Source organism: Ahaetulla prasina, chromosome 5 (genome assembly GCF_028640845.1).
Source record: "Ahaetulla prasina isolate Xishuangbanna chromosome 5, ASM2864084v1, whole genome shotgun sequence".
Lineage (NCBI taxonomy): Eukaryota > Metazoa > Chordata > Lepidosauria > Squamata > Colubridae > Ahaetulla > Ahaetulla prasina.
In genome coordinates this window covers 71,722,248-71,744,217 of record NC_080543.1, presented here as the reverse complement: position 1 = coordinate 71,744,217, position 21,970 = coordinate 71,722,248, and the positions used below count along the sequence as shown (strand labels likewise).

General features: G+C 39.7%; 1 protein-coding gene across 1 annotated transcript; it reads right to left on the bottom strand.

Moving 5' to 3' along the window:
* Positions 1-1,233: 1,233 nt before the first annotated feature.
* Positions 1,234-1,896, bottom strand: LOC131199793 (protein FAM133-like; the record flags this gene model as incomplete). Its single annotated transcript, XM_058185957.1, has 1 exon — positions 1,234-1,896. A coding segment is annotated over one exon (663 nt), but the record flags the coding sequence as incomplete, so codon positions are not given.
* Between the last annotated feature and the right edge of the window lie 20,074 nt (positions 1,897-21,970).

Here is a 21,970-nt window from a genome sequence, read left to right as displayed (position 1 = left end):
CCCATGCATCTTGGTCCAGAATCGACATGATCTGGATGAATAAGGAATTAGGCATAGAAATAGAAAAAATTGAAATTTCCCCAAATACTTGGGCAGATCATAATCCCCTTGAGATAATTTCGAGAGGCTAGAAGAAAAAAAGTAATAGATGGATGTTAAACCCCCAAATTTTAAAGGAGACGGAATACACAGAAAGAATAATGAAGGAATTGGCATTATTTTTTAAAGAAAATAAAAAACATCATACTTCACTAATTTATGGGATACGATGAAAACTTATTTAACAATAACAATAGCTTATATGGCAAAGAAAAACAAAGAGTTTTTCTTCTTCTTCTTCTTCTTCTTCTTCTTCTTCTTCTTCTTCTTCTTCTTCTTCTTCTTCTTCTTCTTCTTCTTCTTCTTCTTCTTCTTCTTCTTCTTCTTCTTCTTCTTCTTCTTCTTCTTCTTCTTCTTCTTCTTCTTCTTCTTCTTCTTCTTCTTCTTCTTCTTCTTCTTCTTCTTCTTCTTCTTCTTCTTCTTCTTCTTCTTCTTCTTCTTCTTCTTCTTCTTCTTCTTCTTCTTCTTCTTCTTCTTCTTCTTCTTCTTCTTCTTCTTCTTCTTCTTCTTCTTCTTCTTCTTCTTCTTCTTCTTCTTCTTCTTCTTCTTCTTCTTCTTCTTCTTCTTCTTCTTCTTCTTCTTCTTCTTCTTCTTCTTCTTCTTCTTCTTCTTCTTCTTCTTCTTCTTCTTCTTCTTCTTCTTCTTCTTCTTCTTCTTCTTCTTCTTCTTCTTCTTCTTCTTCTTCTTCTTCTTCTTCTTCTTCTTCTTCTTCTTCTTCTTCTTCTTCTTCTTCTTCTTCTTCTTCTTCTTCTTCTTCTTCTTCTTCTTCTTCTTCTTCTTCTTCTTCTTCTTCTTCTTCTTCTTCTTCTTCTTCTTCTTCTTCTTCTTCTTCTTCTTCTTCTTCTTCTTCTTCTTCTTCTTCTTCTTCTTCTTCTTCTTCTTCTTCTTCTTCTTCTTCTTCTTCTTCTTCTTCTTCTTCTTCTTCTTCTTCTTCTTCTTCTTCTTCTTCTTCTTCTTCTTCTTCTTCTTCTTCTTCTTCTTCTTCTTCTTCTTCTTCTTCTTCTTCTTCTTCTTCTTCTTCTTCTTCTTCTTCTTCTTCTTCTTCTTCTTCTTCTTCTTCTTCTTCTTCTTCTTCTTCTTCTTCTTCTTCTTCTTCTTCTTCTTCTTCTTCTTCTTCTTCTTCTTCTTCTTCTTCTTCTTCTTCTTCTTCTTCTTCTTCTTCTTCTTCTTCTTCTTCTTCTTCTTCTTCTTCTTCTTCTTCTTCTTCTTCTTCTTCTTCTTCTTCTTCTTCTTCTTCTTCTTCTTCTTCTTCTTCTTCTTCTTCTTCTTCTTCTTCTTCTTCTTCTTCTTCTTCTTCTTCTTCTTCTTCTTCTTCTTCTTCTTCTTCTTCTTCTTCTTCTTCTTCTTCTTCTTCTTCTTCTTCTTCTTCTTCTTCTTCTTCTTCTTCTTCTTCTTCTTCTTCTTCTTCTTCTTCTTCTTCTTCTTCTTCTTCTTCTTCTTCTTCTTCTTCTTCTTCTTCTTCTTCTTCTTCTTCTTCTTCTTCTTCTTCTTCTTCTTCTTCTTCTTCTTCTTCTTCTTCTTCTTCTTCTTCTTCTTCTTCTTCTTCTTCTTCTTCTTCTTCTTCTTCTTCTTCTTCTTCTTCTTCTTCTTCTTCTTCTTCTTCTTCTTCTTCTTCTTCTTCTTCTTCTTCTTCTTCTTCTTCTTCTTCTTCTTCTTCTTCTTCTTCTTCTTCTTCTTCTTCTTCTTCTTCTTCTTCTTCTTCTTCTTCTTCTTCTTCTTCTTCTTCTTCTTCTTCTTCTTCTTCTTCTTCTTCTTCTTCTTCTTCTTCTTCTTCTTCTTCTTCTTCTTCTTCTTCTTTTTCACATTATACGGATGGTGCAAACTTGGCGGGCTTTTGCATTAGCGGGAAGCCCTGCGGTGCAGTGAGAGGGCGGGCGGGAGCCGCCAGCCTTCTCGGCTGAGGAGGAGGCTTTCCTGACCGGTAGCTGCCTCATTTCCCTCCCTCGGCTTATACTCGAGTCCCCAGTTTACCCCAGTTTTTTGGGGTAAAATTGGGGACCTCGGCTTATACTCGGATCGGCTTATATTCGAGTATATATGGTACCTATTAGAAGAAGGTCTTATGCCACTAGAAGAAGAAAAAAGGGCAATGTTAAATAAAGAAATAACACTAGAAGAATTGAGGGAGGCAATCCTACAACTTAAAAACAATAAGACACCAGGACCAGATGGTCTTCCAGGGGAGGGCTATAAAAAAATTGAATGAGATTATAGAACCAGTCCTATTAGAAATATGTAATGAAGCTCCTCAAGAAGCAAAACTTCCAGAATCGTGGAGGGAGGCACACATCACCTTCATTGCAAAAGTAGGTACAGATAAAAATCAAATTAATAATTATAGACCTATATCCTTACTAAACGCTGATTACAAAATATTTATGAATATAATTGCAGAAAGGATGAAGAGAGTGCTGAAGAGATTATACATTCTGATCAAAATGGCTTCTTACCAAATAGACAAATAAAGGATAATATAAGAATAATAATAGATATACTGGAATATTACAAAGCGCAACCAGGGAAACAAATGTCCCTTGTTTTCCTGGATGCCCAAAAAGCCTTCAATAACCTCAATTGGCAATTTATGATAAGGCAAATTAGAAATATGAAAATGGGAACTAAATTCGAAAATATGATAGAGTCAATTTATTCGATGCAAAAGGCAAAAGTAATAATAAATGGAGGTACCACCAACACCTTCCAAATAACTAAAGGTGTACACCAAGGATGTCCACTGTTGTCACTTCTTTTTATCCTAACATTAGAAGTATTTCTAAATAGCATAAGAGCAAATCGAGGAATAAAAGGAACAAAAGTTAAAGGAGAAGAGTTTAAAATACAGGCCTTCGTGGATGATATGATATTCATCATTGAAGAGCCTTTGGAATCCGGTCCCAGCCTAATACAAGAAATAGAAAGATATGGGGAAGTGTCTGGACTTAAAATCAATAAAGGGAAAACTAAAATGATAGTTAAAAATTTAATAACCAAACAGAAGGAAGAATTGGAAAAGGAAATGGGTTTACAAATTGTAAAAAAAAATCAAATATTTAGGGATATGGCTAACAGCAAAATGTTCATCACTTAAAAAGGACAATTAAATGGCATTAACTCAAAAATTAAAGATCGATTTGGAAAGATGGGGGAGGTTACAACTATCACTTTTAGGTAGGATAGCAGTTATTAAGATGAATATCCTACCTAAATTGCTATACTTATTCCAGACAGTCCCCATATTATTAGACAGAAAATTCTTTGGAGAACTTAATAAAATTACCACAAAATTTGTCTGGGCAGGAAAGAAGGCAAGAATTAAATTATCCACTCTTCAAGATAGTAGAGATAGGGGTGGCTTTGGACTTCCAGCATGAGAACTTTACCACAAGGCGGCACCTTTGGTTTGGATAAGGGAATGGGTCAATTTAAATAATAGAAGAATCATAGCATTGGAAGGCCATGATTTACAAAAGGGGTGGCACGCCTTCATGTGGGATAAAGGAAGTAAGACACATTCATATTTTCACAGACATAGAATAAGAGACGCATTGTACAGAATTGGCAAGACATAAGGAAAAAACACTATATGAAAATTCCTGGCTGGTTATCCACTATGGAGGCGTTGATCCACCCCAATACACTAGACATAAGTAAGATGCCAAGATATTCAGAAATTAGACAAACAGGGAAAACTTAAAAACATTCAGACATTAAAGGAACAGGGAATATCGATCGATTGGTGGCCATATTTACAATTGCAATCCTGATATAAGAAAGACATGGAAGAATTTAGAATTGATTTGGAACCAAATCAACTAGACAAATTATTGATAGGCCCAGAAGGAAAATTAATATCTAAATTATACAAATACCTACTAGAGTTTGATAGAATGGAAGAGGTGGTGAAAGAACTGATGATCGCATGGGCAAAGAATATAGGGCACAATATAGATTTAGATAATCGGGAATTAATCTGGAATAAAAATTTAAAATTAACCAAATCTACTGCTTACAAAGAAAATCAATATAGAATGCTTTACCGCTGGCACCTAGCGCCAGATAGGTTGGCTAAAATGTACCCGGACCTAAGTCCAAAGTGCTGGAAATGTAATCAACATCAAGGTACCTTCTTTCATGCCTGGTGGACGTGCCCCGAAGCAAAAAAGTACTGGATTAAGATACAGGGATGGTTACAGGATATAACAAAATGTCAAATTGAACTGAACCCAGAAACATTTCTCTTGGGAATATTTAAGACAAAATTAGATAAAAAAAAATACTTGATTTTGCACATTCTAACAGCAGCAAGGATTGCATTCGCGCAATATTGGAAACTTAGTAACATACCACTAGAGAGTCTGATTATCCAAAAAGTATATGACTGTGCAAAAATGGACAGGCTTACCATCGAACTACAAGAAAAAGAAGATTCAGAATACTATGCAGTCTGGGAAAACTGGTATACATGGACAAACAATAGAAATAGAAAACAAAATATATATAAGGCTATTGATGATTAGATGTATATAATGTATATAGAAATTATATGGAAGGTAGATCCAAAATATACAATAATGTCACAGCTCTGTTGAATATGTACAATTGTTATGAAAAAAAATTGTAATAAAAATAAAATTAAAATAAATTAAAATAAACAAAAAAATAGTAAGAGAACACCTGTCTGATCTCTCAGCAGGCCAAGTTTGCTGTGGGTCACTGCCCTTTGTGCCATTTTCCTCCTAATTTCTGCAATCTTTCCTTTTCTTTTCATTTCTCCAATCTTTTTTTTTCTCCTATGACTTATCTTTCCCTCTCTACTTCTCCTACCATTTTATCTTAATTTAATAGCAACTTTTCTCCATGCAATGTAACAATGCTTCCTCTGTTGCTGCCATCTTGAATCCATATCTTCCTGAGTTAAAATAAATATTGTCCTTTCTAGTGCCAAGATAATACATATTTGAAGATCCAGGATTGTGAGAGTCCTTGAAACAAAACATTTCATGAAACCAAACAACATTTGCATTACTTCAAGCTCTTCTTGAAGTATATATAGTATATATATATTATAGTATATATTTTACGTAATTTAAAATAAACTATAAAAGATTTCACCTTGCATTTCATAATCCTCATATTTTCCACTCTTAGTAATTGCTCCTGCACTAATCATGAGAGTCTGTATTGATGGAATACCTACTACTTGTCAATGGTCAATGTGTGTAACTGAATCTCTCTCACACACATGCATACACACACACACACTCACAAATACACACTATGTTTGTCACTAACACATTCACTCTTATTCACTCTCTTTCCTGCAAGTATGATTAAAATAAAAGCATGAACCTTTCTGAAGTAAAAAATCTGCAATAATCATTATATTTAAACTACTGATTTAAAGTGTCTACAGTACTCTGAACATAAAGCAAACAAAAGATATTAGCTCTTCTTGTTGAGAAATTTCTGAGTGCTAATTTGTATTTGAACTCAAGCTAGAAAGGTTCTGCACCATTTAAAAATATTTGAAAGAATTATCTTGAAATGCCAAGTTCAACTATATCGGTTTAGTGTATAAAAAGAATGTGTATTTAGGGGGAAAAATCTAAAGTTGTCAATGAGACATTGAAGCATATTGTAAGGCAATGACAGAATGTATTGTATCTATCATTAAAATTGAACAATTAGGAAAGTTCCTAATATCTAGTCATCATTTTTCATATTAATTAAAAATGTAATGTTTGTCAGAGAGAGACTGTAAGTTGTATATTCTTAGGTTGCTACTTGAATTTTATTTAACTAAATGCCAAATCTACACCATACAGAATTTCTATTAAGTTTAACTTGCTAAATAAAGTAATTAAATAATAGAGGGGTTCCTAAATAAATATCTTGGCTGCATATATTATATACAAACGTAAGAATCTATATTTGCCAATCTGGCAAGTATTTCATATCATAAACATGGCCATAATTAATTAACATTTAATATTTCTACATAATAAGCAGTAAAATGTTTGATAACATTTTGAACAACAAAGATAATGTTCTTTGATGTAACTCATGAATGCTGACAGTAAAAAATATTCACAAGGTTTTGCTCACTAGTTTTCAGAAAAAAGGAAGCAAAGACCTTAAGATGGTGCTGCTGATGGCAGCCTTGGAGAAATGTTCTGCTGTATATTTGATGTTCTATTTTATTTTCTATAATTCACTGTGAACTACATACACAAAAATGAGTTTCTATACATCAGACAACTTTCTAAGAATATTCTTCCTCTGGTTTTGCCTGTCATGGAAAGAAGTTATGTGGATATTCTAATCAGAAAAGCAGCAGTTCTCTATAGGAATACAAAGGAAACTAAGGAGAGGATGGTGTATGGGAGTGCTGATGAAGAGGGTTAGGTGTTGCGTCGTTGCCGTTTAGGGTGGGTTTTCTTCGTTGACTCGTAGGATCCCCGCAGGGATGCTGTCTGCAGATGGATCAGGCCCTCACAAGAGTGCGTGTTAGAAACACAGGCTACCTTCCCAATAAGGACTCAGACACCATTGTTCTCTTGGGATGGGTACGCCCAGATTGCTCTGAGCGCACGCCTTTTATTGGGGAAGCAAAGCATGATAACACAACTGCCACGTAGCAGGAACTATTATCTTAAGTTTCGTTTCTTACAACAGTATCTGTTTCCCCGAACTGCCAAGTTAGGTTATGTTTTCCTCTTACTGTGTACGTGTACTAGAAACTGCTGACAGTTGGCTCAGTTGTTTCCTTGACCAAAGATTTACAGGGCCGGATTACAGCTCAGGCCTTATACCTCGCAATATGCACTGACTCCACATTTCCTCCTTTTTTATTTTTTAAAATTGCTCGAGACAATCATTTTTGATAGATTCCATTGCATAAGCCTGCATGGCCGGAGCCGGCCCTTTAAGGTCGGCACCTTCCATGTCAGTGAGCAAGGTTTTTTGTGAAAGGTAATTGTCATCCTCTATATCGGAATCGGAGGTAAATGCTAACAGTGGCTGTTTGCATGGGTCGTAAACCTGAGCAGCTACCAGATTCAATTTTGCCTTGGTTTCAGAAACCTCCAAGTCAAAATCTCGAATGCGAGATTTTAAAAATTGTATCACACGTCCTATGGTCCTACGGTACAAGCAAGCAATAACAACACAATAGGTCCTGTTAAGGCAGACAACAAAGTGGTTAACCATGGGGAAACGTTAAAAAGACCTTGATACCATGTGTGTGTGGCCTGTAATACAAAAAGAGTGCTGTCTTTGAAGGACATCTCCTGAGACACAGGCTGTGGCCCCTGTGGAGCAGGCCCATATAGAGCCATTGGCAGGGACAAAAAATTGATTCTTAAAATAATGGGAAAGATTAACGTTGTTAATGGTGGAGAATAGAGTGACATACCCTCCATGGAAAGATTGAGACTGCAAACTGGAGGACATTCTTGATTTAGGCACATACATAGTACATTGATGATATAAATCTGTAGTGGCATTAATACAGTAAGCTGAATAATTGAGAGGGACATCTCCTCTGTTTTTATTTTTTAGGACCAGACAAATCAGTCGGTTTCATGTTGGTGTAAACACAAATATTAGCCATACTATCCTTGTCTATTTCTTATTCGTCAGCCAGGCAGAAATTGTTAGGTGCAGTTTGGGTGTAATCATCTTCGAGTTCTTCAATAGCCAGTAAAGATAAACTTTTAGAAATTGTTCTAAAAAAATAGGTAGAATACAAGGTAAAATTATACATCCTAATGCAATCATACCAACTACAACTATAATAGCTTGTAAATCATATCAAAGTTAAGTCTCTTAGTTTTTTCTTTGAGTCTTGTACAATGCCAGATGGTCAGCATAGAAGCAGCAGTCTTCCTTTAAAACCACACACAATCCACCTTCTTGGAGGAAGAGAAGGCCAAAGGAGCGGTAGATGTCTCTTGTAGGAAGAAAAAAGTCAATTGCCGTCAATCTTTTGATGGTAGGGACAGATATGTCGACCAGGGACTCACAAGATCTCACCGTTGATTTGGATGTTCGCTGCTGATAGAAATCTCAAAATACAAATCCTTACATGAATACATAAAACAAGAAAGAATCAACTGTCTTAAAAGGTCTTTTGATCATTACATGTTTAAAAGACATGAGAAAGGGTCCCCTCTTCCTCCCTTTCTGAGTGAGAAAAGGCATTGTTGGAGGATTAGGGAGGGGGCCAAGGGCGAATAGATAGCTTGCAGGTAGAACTGAAAAAGAAACAACACATCAGATTAAACAGATAAACTAATACAATATATTCCCATATGAGAAAAGGTAGCTGGATTCACATGCTTCAGGAAGGAGATGACAGGTGAAATCATTTAAACAAAAGTACAGAAGAGAAAGAAAGTTGAACTCTGTTCTTCACTCTGTCTAAGTAGCCAGTCCATCCTGGAGGAAAAGTCATTTTTCTTCTTTCCAGTACTTTTAAAATTCATGCCCACACAAAAGCAGGGACAAAGAAGAGATGACACAACTTGGGGAGGTAGTTTACACACAAATCTCAGTTTTGTTTTTTAACAAAGGTACTATGTGGAAGACAGAGAAAAAGACAATCAATCAATAAAAACCCAACTCCCACCCTTTTTATTCATGTGTGGAAGTTGTTCACTAACAAAATCCATACTATCAAAAACTTCCAAAAACAAATCACATTATATCTTAGCAAAATCACCATCTGTCTTACTTTGCTACTTTTCTAACTCCTCCTCCTAACTTGCAAAATCATACTTGCTCATCCATTATGCCTCAAGCTTAAAATTCAAAGCTTGACTTAACAAATTAAAATTCTCAGTACCAATATCTGAACATCCTCTTAACTCTCTCTTCACATCCTGTAACTTTCTAACTTATCACATCCTGTAACTTTCTAACTTATCTCTGAAATGGTTCCTAAAACAGGGAACATATTGTGCTGCTAAAAAAGAAAAAGAAACAATACAAACAGCAAATAAGGGGCACATTGAGTCTGATTCAAAAAAAAAAAAAACATGGTGGAAGCTTTAGGGCGAGTCTGTTTATATGGAAAACCTGAGTGCATTTTCCAAAGAACAGATTTATGCTTTAAAAAAAAATGCATTCATACATAAGAAGATAGCCGTGTGTCTGAAATGCTGTAGGGTTTCCTGCCTGGGCAGGGGGTTGGACTAGAAGACCTCCAAGGGTCCCTTCCAACTCTTATTATGCATGTTAACAGCTGCAAAAATACGAAACTAAATGAAACATTTTGAGTCAAACTCAGTGCTTTGAAAACATTTATAAAGGTATAGGTTTAATCAGGCAGTTTAAACCTCAAAAAGTTCCAGAAAAGAGAAAAATTAAAAATTAAAATCAAAATCAAAATTGTTTTCATGTTTAAAAATTAAAATCAAAATTGTTTTCAGGGTTGAAAATTAAAATCAAAAATGTTTTCAGGATGGAAAAGAAAATATATCTGCATAATTTTTACATAGCTTTTTGCAAAAGCAATGCTTCCAGAGAGCTTAATTGTCCTTCCCTTCTCAGACAAGAAAGAAGAGAGAAAAAAAATGGAGTGGGGGTGAATGGTTCTCCCCCGTCGCCCACCCTTTTCCCTGGCACAAACAGGGAGTGGGGGGGAGTAGTTAAGATAAGCCAGCGAGGGCAGAGAAAAAAAAAGTTAAAAGTAACTCACTGCAAAGACACTCTCATGCATATGAAGAGAAAAAAATGTCCAAAAGTAACTCGCTTGCAAAAGGAAAAAAAATTGTTTTATTTTTTTTTCCAAAAGTACCTGGCTGCTTGCATACGGAATTTATGCAGACAGATACACACATACACACATGCAGAGACAATTTCTCACACATGCACACATTTCTTGCAAATCCAAAAGACAACACAGAAATCTCACACCTTCTCAATGAGTTTTGCACATACACACATTCCATGCAAATCAAGCATCACAATTATCTCTACAATTCTTATGCAGGTCTGAAAATGATCACATACATACATACACAAGCACACACATCATCAAACAACATTTACAGACCTGGGGAAGTTGTCTGAGAAAACTCAGCAGTTTAAATCATGAATATGATTGTGGATCCTTTTGAGTCATTTTTGATAAGGCAGAGGTCCTGACAACTCTCTAAGTGACGTCTGCAAGTAAAATGAGGCATTCAAGGACCATGCGCCAAATGGACAGAATTTTTGCAGGGGCTCTTGGACTTCCATGGAAATAGGTTCCCAATTTTTTCCATGTAGTCACTTTGAGCAAGTCCTTTTCCAGATTGTTTCCAAATATAGAGAAGTAATTGAACCAAATCAGTTGCTGGTTAGTCTGAGCACCCATGGGGGAAAGGGAGGGGTGCTCTGGGGGAAGGGAGGCAGGCAGGGGAAAGGAGGCAGTTTTCAAAGCAGGGATGGAAGAAGTAGGTATAGGTTTAACTTCTGGTTCAATATGCTTTGAAAGTTCAGAGGGGGGGGAAGGGAGGATGAGGGAAAGGAAGGAGCAGGCATAGGAACTGAAGGAATGGAGAGGGGGAGTAAGTCAGTTTTCTTTCTTTCATTACCCTCCGTGAAAGTTTCATCTGCATGCAGATACGGAGGGGGAGGGGGTGACTTGGAATTTTGAGCAGAATTTGTAGGTGACATATCCGGCAGAACCTTTTCATGGATTAAAAAACATTCCATGATAAGTTGCCATGTGGACAGATCTTCAAGAGTCAGCTCATTATTTTCCCTAGCTGTTTTAAAGGCATTACCTACCGCGCCCAGAACAGGAGATGAGGGTCGCGGAGAAGTTAGAGGGGCACAGACAGTTTGTGAAGAGGAAATTTCAGAAGAATTAGGGGCGGAAGGAGAAACAGAGTCGTAAGGAGGGGGACCAGACAGAGGTTCGAGAGGTGCCAATACTTTTGTATTGGACTCAGGTAATGTAGAAGTGGAAGGATAAAGGGTAGTAAGAGCAGCCATGACCGCCCTCCATGTAGTTAAGATTTCAGTTGGTGCCCTGGGGTGTTCATGAAGATATTTGCCTAATCGCTCCCAAGAGGAACGACGCAAGGTACCCTCCTGGGGATAGGCAGGACAATGAAGAATCACATAGAGAAGAAATTGATTGAGAGATTTTTTAGAAAGAGGATATACAGTGGTGCCATTAATTTTTTGCAAACAGTTAGCCTTCTTCACTAAAGAATAAAGTTTGTCCCTATGAACTGACGAAACTTTGGAAAGTGAGGAGCCCATTACTTACATCGTACGTGGCCTATTCCAGGTGCGAAGTAACAGGAGTGAAGGGAGCGTATCTCTAGACAGAGATCACACTCTTGGAGTCAAGAAGTATCCCGGCCGAGCCCCCAGTTGTTGCATCGTTGCCGTCTAGGGTGGGTTTTCTTCGTTGACTCGTAGGATCCCCGCAGGGATGCTGTCTGCAGATGGATCAGGCCCTCGCAAGGGTGCGTGTTAGAAACACGGGCTACCTTCCCAATAAGGACTCAGACACCATTGTTCTCTTGGGATGGGTACGCCCAGATTGCTCTGAGCGCACGCCTTTTATTGGGGAAGCAAAGCATGATAACACAACTGCCACGTAGCAGGAACTATTATCTTAAGTTTCGTTTCTTACAACAGTATCTGTTTCCCCGAACTGCCAAGTTAGGTTATGTTTTCCTCTTACTGTGTACATGTACTAGAAACTGCTGACAGTTGGCTCAGTTGTTTCCTTGACCAAAGATTTACAGGGCCGAATTACAGCTCAGGCCTTATACCTCGCAATATGCACTGACTCCACAGTTAGGACTCCATCCAACCAATTCAGTTGGATGGAGCTAAAAAGCTACATTGACTCTCTACGCATGCGCAAGAATGGCGGCTTACTGAGCGCTTGGATCGGCGGTTGGCAAGATCCCTGGCTGATGGCGATGTCCTACTGCCTCCTCTGCCGCTTGCTTCCCCCGGCCCGGTGAATTTTACATCCCAGCAACCGCGGGTGGGGTCCTAGGACCTTTTTGAACCCGCGGTCGCTGTGCTGGAGGTCGGAGAAGCTGGAGATGGGGTGGGCGAAGATGGCGGCCCCGCGGAGGTGCGTGGGCGGGCGGGCGGTCCTCAGCTGTTTCTCAGCTGTTTGGCGGTTAGCGGCGTTTGTTTCTAGCGCCGCTAACTGCTTCCATCAGACGACACCCCTCGGACTGAGCCTCATGGTCCCGGGTCCCCCGCTCTTGTTATCATCTCCCTGTTAAATGCAGGGTGAGCGGTGGGAGACGAACGGCCATGTGGAGGTGTGGGGGGGCGGCGTGTGCCAACTACGCCGCGACGCCCGGACTGCGTGGCTTGGCACTTTGGCCCTCGCTTCGCCACAACATCTTCCCCATCGGCGGTTGAGGCTCGGCGGACAGGTGGAGGCGGCCTTGTGGAGATGAGGGGAGGGGGCTGCATGTTTTCAGCTGAGACGGCGCTCATTCAGCCGCGCCCTGGTTGCACCCCTAGTTGCACCCCTGGACTACGCCTCCTGGTCTTCTGGTTCCCAGCTCATTGGACCATCGCCCCCACTGAGGGTGGGGGCGAGTGGTGGACTTGACGACCATGTCGAGGCGTGGGGCAGGACGGTGTATCCTCCAGCTGACATTGTGGCTACCCTTTTACCCCCACCCTCGGACCTCCTCCCTGGACTGCTGGAACATCTCTCCCGTAGACGGCACTCTCTGGCCCAGCGGAACATCTATCTGGTGGCCGTTGGACAAGGTTAGGCCTTTTGATAACCACGGCCGCCATGCACGGTGCTGAAGGAGGTGCTGAAGGAGGGGTGAGCGACGAAGGACAGCAGACAGGATGAGCCGTTGGAGGGAGATGGTGGTCCGGCTGGATCGACGTTTCTGTTTTGTTCCTCTAGCCGCAAGACCAACTACGGCATTTTTGACGGCCGAATCCTCCGGGTTGTGGCCTGGTTCTGCCAGGAGGGGTGTGGGAGGTGAGGAGACAGCCCCTTGGACGGCATTTCCAGATACCTGCGGAGGTTGGAGTCGGAGATGAGAGGAACGCCGGAGGCGTTGTGGTTCCTGCTCGACGAGTCCCCTTTTATAAGGGGGACAAGGACGGACAGTGAAGGAGGCGACGGTAGCACCATCTACTTCCCTGAGGGGATTCGGACTATGGAACAGAGCAGTCATGCTTTGGTCCTGGCTGGGTTAAGACGGTTAATCCACCAGGATATCAATGGATTTTACATCTATCCAGGACGGACTGCCTGTTTTCTTTTTCCATCTGATACCGGACCCCGGAAAAACATCTCAATATAACATCTCAGCTGCTAAAGGAGACATAGTCAGCTGTCGACTGATTCCATGCGTTATTCGCCACATGAACTCTTGCGCCTGTGAGGTGCCCCCGCCTCGCAGGAATGGCCTGCCACATTACCTAGGGCCGGCCTCAATGACGGGTCTTGGGACCCACAGAGGTGGCATGCGTCAACGAAGAGTCTTTGGGGATTTTTAAATAGGGAATTTTTAAAGGGGGGGAGGGTAAGGTCGGGTGTTGGGGGAAACCCGTCGGGGAGGGTATGTCCAGTCCCAGTGCACGCTCACGACATTATTACAGCCGGTCCGAAGACAGGGGAAGAGGGGAATGTGCAGAGCAGAGAGTATTATTCCATCTGTACGGTAAGTGGGAGAGGCAGATATGGCGAAGGCGGGGGGCCGCATCGTTCTTCGGGAGCACGTGTTCGATGTTTAAAAGCGATCACGTGCTCCGGCCCCTCAGTCCTCACTCGTTCCCCGGATGGTCAAGACCCTCAGAGCTTGGGTCTTCGGCTGATGCTTTGCAATGCCCGGTCCGTGGTCAATAAGGCTCCCCTGATTTGTGACCTGATTCAGAGGGAGTCCGCGGACTTCATGGGCATTACGGAGACCTGGTTGGGCACAGAAGGGGGTGTACCCCTGGTTGAACTGTGCCCTCCGGGTTTCCGTGCATTCCATCAGCCGAGGGCCCAAGGTAGGGGTGGGGGGGTGGCGGTTGTGATTAAAGAAAGTCTAGGGCCGAGGGAGTCCACTGTTCCTCAGATAGCTGGCTGTGAATCCCTCCTTGTGAAGTGGGGCCACCGGAATCAGATGGGGCTGTTGATCACGTACCTGGCTCCTTGCTGCGTGACTACAGCCCTACCTGAGCTACTAGAGGTGCTTGCTGGCGTGGCGGTTGAGATTCCCAGACTTTTGGTCTTGGGGGATTTCAACCTGCCATCGGCCGGCTTGTCATCAACGGTGGTTCAGGAGTTCCAGGCCTCCATGACGGCCTTGGACCTGATTCAAGTAACTGATGGCCCTACACACATTGGGGGAGGCGCGCTAGACCTGATTTTTATCTCTGGTCAGTGGGTTAATGATCTGGATTTAGGAGATATAGTTAAAGAACCAGTGTCATGGTCAGATCATTTTCTTCTTCGCCTAGACTTTCGGACCGCCGCTCACCACCGCAGGGAGACGGAGCCAATGCATTGGTTCCGTCCCAGGCGCCTGATGGACCCGGAGAGGTTCCGGACGGAGCTTGGGCCGTTCCCTGAGGATCTTACCCACGGCACGACTGAAGAACTGGCTGCGGCCTGGGAACGGGCCGCGGCTGGGGCTTTGGACCGTGTCGTGCCTTTGCGGCCTCTGACCCGGCATAGATCTCAATTGGCTCCCTGGTTTTCCGAGGAGCTGAGAGAGATGAAACGCCGGAGAAGACGCCTAGAGAGTACTTGGAGGTCTAGCTGTTCCGAGGCTGATCGGACACTAGTGATGTCCTTTACTAGGACCTTCCTAGTGGCAATGAGGGAGGCGAAGCGTTCCTACGTTTCCACCCTCATTGCATCGGCAGATAACCGCCCGGCCGCCCTGTTTCGGGTGACCCGTTCCCTCCTCCATCAAGAGGGACGGGATGACCCCTTACAGGGACGAGCTGAGGAGTTTAACGGTTATCTATATGATAAAATCGTTCAGCTCCGGGATAGTTTGGACCAAGATTGCGAGGATCCAGCTGAGATGACAGAGACACGTCTTGTTGAGGTTATTTGGGATGAGTTTGATTCTGTGGCTCCCGAGGACATGGACAGGTTGCTGGGGAGGTTACATGCAACTACATGTTTACTGGAACCGTGCCCTTCCTGGTTAGTGCTGGCTGCTCAGGAAATGACACGAGGCTGGCTCCAGGGAATTATAAATGCTTCTCTGATGGAAGGGGTTTTCCCTGCCGCCTTGAAGGAGGCAGTGGTGAGACCTCTCCTCAAGAAGCCTTCCCTGGACCCAGCTATTTTGGGTAATTACCGTCCAGTCTCCAACCTTCGCTTTGTGGCGAAGGTTGTAGAGAGTGTGGTTGCATGGCAGCTCCCCCGGCACCTGGAGGAAACTGTCTATCTAGACCCGTTCCAGTCTGGCTTCCGACCCGGTTATAGCACGGAGACGGCTTTGGTCGCGTTGGTGGATGACCTCTGGAGGGCCAGGGACAGGGGTTGTTCCTCTGCCTTGGTCCTATTAGATCTCTCAGCGGCCTTCGATACCATCGACCATGGTATCCTGCTGCGCCGGTTGGAGGGATTGGGAGTGGGGGGCACCGTTTATCGGTGGTTCTCCTCCTATCTCTCTGACCGGTCGCAGACGGTGTTGACAGGGGGGCAGAGGTCGTCCTCGAGGCGCCTCACTTGTGGGGTGCCTCAGGGGTCGATTCTCTCGCCTACTCTGTTCAACATCTATATGAAGCCGCTGGGTGAGGTCATCAGTGGTTTCGGGGTGAGTTATCATCTGTACGCTGATGATACTCAGCTGTACTTTTCCACCCCGGACCACCCCAACGAAGCGGTCGAAGTGCTGTCCCGGTGCCTGGAAGCTGTACGGGTCTGGATGGGGAGAAACAGACTCAAGCTCAATCCCTCCAAGACGGAGTGGCTGTGGATGCCGGCATCCCGGTACAGTCAGCTGCATCCGCAGCTGACTGTTGGGGGCGAGTTAGTGGCCCCAAAGGAGGTGGTTCGCAACTTGGGCGTCCTCCTGGATGGACGGCTGTCTTTTGATGAACACCTGGTGGCCGTCGCCAGGAGGGCCTTTTACCAAGTTCGCTTGGTTCGCCAGGATGCCTTATGCACGGTCACTCACGCTCTGGTTACGTCTAGGCTTGATTATTGCAATGCTCTCTACATGGGGCTGCCCTTGAGGTGCACCCGGAGGCTGCAGTTAGTCCAGAATGCGGCTGCGCGAGTAGTAACGGGAGCCGCTCGTGGCTCCCACGTGACATCGCTGCTCCGTAGCTTGCACTGGCTTCCTGTGGTCTTTCGGGTGCGCTTCAAGATTTTGGTAACTATCTTTAAAGCGCTCCATGGCTTAGGACCCGGGTACTTACGAGACCGCCTGCTGTTACCCTTTGCCTCCCACCGACCCGTACGCTCTCACAGAGAGGGTCTCCTCAGGGTGCCGTCCGCCAAACAGTGTCGGCTGGCGGCCCCCAGGAGTAGGGCCTTCTCTGTGGGGGCAGTGGCGCTCTGGAACGAACTTCCCCCTGGCCTGCGTCAAGTGCCTGATCTTCGGACCTTCCGTCGTGAGCTCAAAACATATTTATTTATTAAAGCGGGACTGGCATAATTAGTGTTGAATTTTAATTGGGTATTCTTAATATTTTTAAATTTTTAAATCTAAATTTTAATAATCAGCCTTTAAAATTTGCTCTTTTTAAATGTTGTTTTAAATTGTATATATTTTGTTTTTATTCTGGCTGTACACCGCCCTGAGTCCTTCGGGAGAAGGGCGGTATAAAAATTTAATAAAATAAATAAAATAATAATAATAATACATTCACTAATCAATAAAATGGATGGACTTCTTCTAATTTGGAACAACGCTAATTTTTCTAATGATCCTATCCTCAAATCTAAAGAAGAGTTAAAATCAGAAGGATGTATCTGCCATTGGTTTACATATTTACAATTGAAACAAAGATTTAAATTAGAAAAAGTTTGACTGTGAAAAATGAATTGGAAATCCTACCGTGTTTAACATATTATTGCTAAGCTCTATAAATTGTTATTGAATTTGAATTTGGATAATGAATATGTAAAAGTATTGCATGACTCAGTGGGTAAGAAACTTTGGGTATAATGTGATGCTTGAACAATGGGAAAATACGTTGACAAAAGTTCTAAAATTTACAATAAAATATAATTTAAAAGAAAAGTTTTATAAGATGATGTATCATTGGTATTTAACACCAGATAAGTTATCAAGAATGTATATAGGTATTTCAAATGAGCATTGGAAATGTAAATGTAAAAAGGAACCTTTTATCATTTATGGTGGACATGTGATAAGGCAAAGAAATATTGGAGTAGGATTCACATCTTAATACAGAAGATTCTCAAAGTGAATATAAAGATAAAAATAGAAACTTTTCTTCAGAGTTTAATGGAAAAAGATAATATTATATATGTTGATGGTAGCAAGAGTACTTTAGGCACAAAAATAGAAGGACACATTAATTACTACAATGTATGAATGGCTGCAAAAGTTGATGGACTTAACAGAGATGACTAAATTGACTGTTTGATCAAAGAAAAAATACAATTACTTTTGTTTCTACTTGGAAACCACTTCTGGACTTTTGCTTGAAGTGGAAAAAAATGAAACTACCAATTGATAGGTTTGTTGTTATAGAAATGGATAGTTTATATTATTATATAAAAGTAAAAAGTTGAGGTTTGATACTATTATCTTATTCTACTACACCAAACGGAGTCAGAAGTCAGTGCTTTTTCTTTCTTTTTTCCCTTTGCCCTACATTTCTCCCCTTCCTTTTTCCTCCCTTATTTTCCTACTGCAGGTAGTTCTCAACTTATAACCACAACTGAGCCCAAAATTTATGTTTCTAAGTGAAAAATATTAAGTGAGCTTTGTGACCATTTTTGCTACAGTTGTTAAGTGAATCATAGCAGTTGAGTTAGTAATACAGTTATTAAGTGAATCTGGCTTCACTTTACTTGTTAGAAGTTTTTAAAAGGTGATTACCTGACCACCCTGGGACACTGCAACCATCATAAATATGAGTCAGTTGCCAGGTTTCTGAATTTTGAACATATGATCAAGGGGATGCTGCAATGCTCATAAGTGTGAAAAACGGTTATAAGTCACTTTTTTCAGTGCTATTGTAACTTTGAACAGTCACTAAATGAATTATTGCAAGTCATAGTCTACTTGTATTTTCTTTTTTATTTCTGTATTTTATAAGCTAATAAACAAAATTTGGTAAAAAAAAATACATGTTGCATGATGTTTTAAATACTTATTCATGGAATATGATAATGTTGCGCTTAGTTACAAGTAGCCAAAGAATGTATAAAAAGTGCTATATAATCATATACCAATGTCTGCAGCCTTTCATTTTTGTATATTCCTATTAATTTTCCAAGAAAGAAATCCTAGGCAAAGCCGTCCTAACTTAAATATACCACTAAGAAAGAATCATGTTCAAGAGAAAATATTGCCACCACAGGGTTGCGTGCACGTATGCCAGAGGTGGCACACTGAGCCCACTCTGTGGGTACATGTTCCATCACCAGCTGCTCTTCTGGTTTCCAGTGTGCACATGCACACCAGCCAGCTGATCTTTCCACGTGCCAGAGCACCGGAAACCCAAACACCAGCTGGCTGGCACATGCATGCACACTGGCTACCTGGTTTCTGGTGCTCTGGTGGCACATGTGCATGAGCTCATTCAGGTTTGGGCACTCAGTGCTGAAAAGATTCACCATCACTGCTCTATACTCTTTATGTACATAACTGCATTCCACTCACACCAGTAATACTATTATTAAAATTGCAGATGATACAATAGTGGCGGGACTCATGAGGAGATGAGTCTGTCTATTGAGATGAGGTGGACTGGTTGCCTTCATGGTGTGGAGACAATAACTTGGTCCTTAACACCAATAAGACCAAGGAGTTTGTAGTGGAGTACAGAAGGAATAAATCAGACATCCAGCCCTTGCTAACCAATGGAGACCGAGTGGAGCAAGTGGCCAATTTTAAGTTTCTGAGTATTATCATAAAAGAGGACCTGACCTGGGGTGCTCACGTTACAATACTGGTCAAAAGGACCCAGCAGAGATTATACTATCTGAGACTTCTCAGGAAACAATAACTGAATGAAAAATTGCTGGTAACCTTCTACTGCTGCACTATAGAGAATATTTTAACTTACTGCACCTGTGTATGGTTTGCCAATTACACAGTGGCAGATAGGACAGTACTCCAGAGGGTTTACATCATTGCCCAAAGGATCATTGGTTGCCCTCTCCCCACTTTGGAAGAGCTTTATAGCTCCCGCTGCCTTAAGAAAGTTCAAAACATTCTTAAAGATCCATCTCATCCTGGGCACCCTTTTTTTAAATTATTACCATCTGCCAGATGGTACAGGGCAATAAAAACAAGAACAAATAGGCTGAAAAACAGCATCTTTCCCACAGCAGTAACTATATTGAATTCTACTGTATAGTGTAATATTAATGCAGTATCAGGGGTTTTCAATGCAATTAAAAAGAATGTGAAGGATGTGTGTTTTTGTTTTATTTTTATAGTTTTCTTATGTATGATGTACACTGAAGATGGCATTTAATTTCATTGTACGAGGTGCATTGACAATAAAGTAAACTCTTTTTGTCTACTTTCTATTTTCCTGGAGAAACATGCTACAAAATCTACTGAACTTTTAAGTTAGTACAATATCTGGAATAATAATAATAATAATAATAATAATAATAATAATAATAATAATAATAATAATAATAATAATAATAATAATAATAATAATAATAATAATAATAATAATAATAGAATAATTATTATAACAATAACAATAATTGGTTATCTATACGACAAAATCGTTCAGCTTCGGGACGGATTGGATCAAAATTGGGTAGATCCAGGCGAGGGTTCTGAGGCCCGTCTTGTTGAGGTGGTTTGGGATGACTTTGATCCTGTGACTCCCGAGGACATGGACAGGTTGCTGGGTAGGCTGAACGCCACCACATGTTTACTGGATCCGTGCCCCTCCTGGTTAGTACTGGCTACTCAGGAGGTGACACGAGGCTGGCTCCAGGGGATTACAAATGCTTCTTTGCGGGAGGGGGTCTTTCCCGCGGCCTTGAAAGAGGCAGTGGTGAGACCCCTCCTCAAGAAGCCTTCCCTGGACCCAGCTGTTTTAGGGAACTACCGGCCAGTCTCCAATCTTCGCTTTACGGCGAAGGTTGTAGAGAGTGTGGTGGCATGTCAGCTACCCCAGTACCTGGATGAAGCTGTCTATCTAGACCCGTTCCAGTCCGGCTTCCGGCCCGGATACAGTACGGAGACAGCTTTGGTCGCACTGGTGGATGATCTCTGGAGGGCCAGGGATAGGGGTTACTCCTCTGCCCTGGTCCTATTAGACCTCTCAGCGGCTTTTGATACCATCAACCATGGTATCCTGCTGCGCCGGTTGGAGGGGTTGGGAGTGGGAGGCACCGTTTATCGGTGGTTCTCCTCCTACCTCTCTGATCGGACGCAGACGGTGTTGACAGGGGGGCAGAGATCGACTCCAAGGTGCCTCATGTGTGGGGTGCCGCGAGGGTCGAGTCTCTCACCCTCCTGTTCAACATCTATATGAAGCCGCTGGGTGAGATCATCAGTGGTTTCCTGGAGAAACATGCTACAAAATCTACTGAACTTTTAAGTTAGTACAATATCTGGAATAATAATAATAATAATAATAATAATAATAATAATAATAATAATAATAATAATAATAATAATAATAATAATAATAATAATAATAATAATAATAATAATAATAATAATAATAATAGTAATAGTAATAATAGTAATAATAGTAATAATAGTAATAATAGTAATAATAGTAATAATAATAATAATAATAATAATAATAGTAATAGTAATAGTAGTAATAATAATAATAATAATAATAATAATAATAATAATAATAATAATAATAATAATAATAATAATAATAATAATAATAAAAGTAATAATAATAATAATAATAATAATAATAATAATAATAATAATAATAATAATAATAATAATAATAATAATAATAATAATAATAATAATAATAATAATAATAATAATAATAATAATAATAATAATAATAATAATAATAATAATAATAATAATAATAATAATAATAATAATAATAATAATAATAATAATAATAATAATAATAATAATAATAATAATAATAATAATAATAATAATAATAATAATAATAATAATAATAATAATAATAATAATAATAATAATAATAATAATAATAATAATAATAATAATAATAATAATAATAATAATAATAATAATAATAATAATAATAATAATAATAATAATAATAATAATAATAATAATAATAATAATAATAATAATAATAATAATAATAATAATAATAATAATAATAATAATAATAATAATAATAATAATAATAATAATAATAATAATAATAATAATAATAATAATAATAATAATAATAATAATAATAATAATAATAATAATAATAATAATAATAATAATAATAATAATAATAATAATAATAATAATAATAATAATAATAATAATAATAATAATAATAATAATAATAATAATAATAATAATAATAATAATAATAATAATAATAATAATAATAATAATAATAATAATAATAATAATAATAATAATAATAATAATAATAATAATAATAATAATAATAATAATAATAATAATAATAATAATAATAATAATAATAATAATAATAATAATAATAATAATAATAATAATAATAATAATAATAATAATAATAATAATAATAATAATAATAATAATAATAATAATAA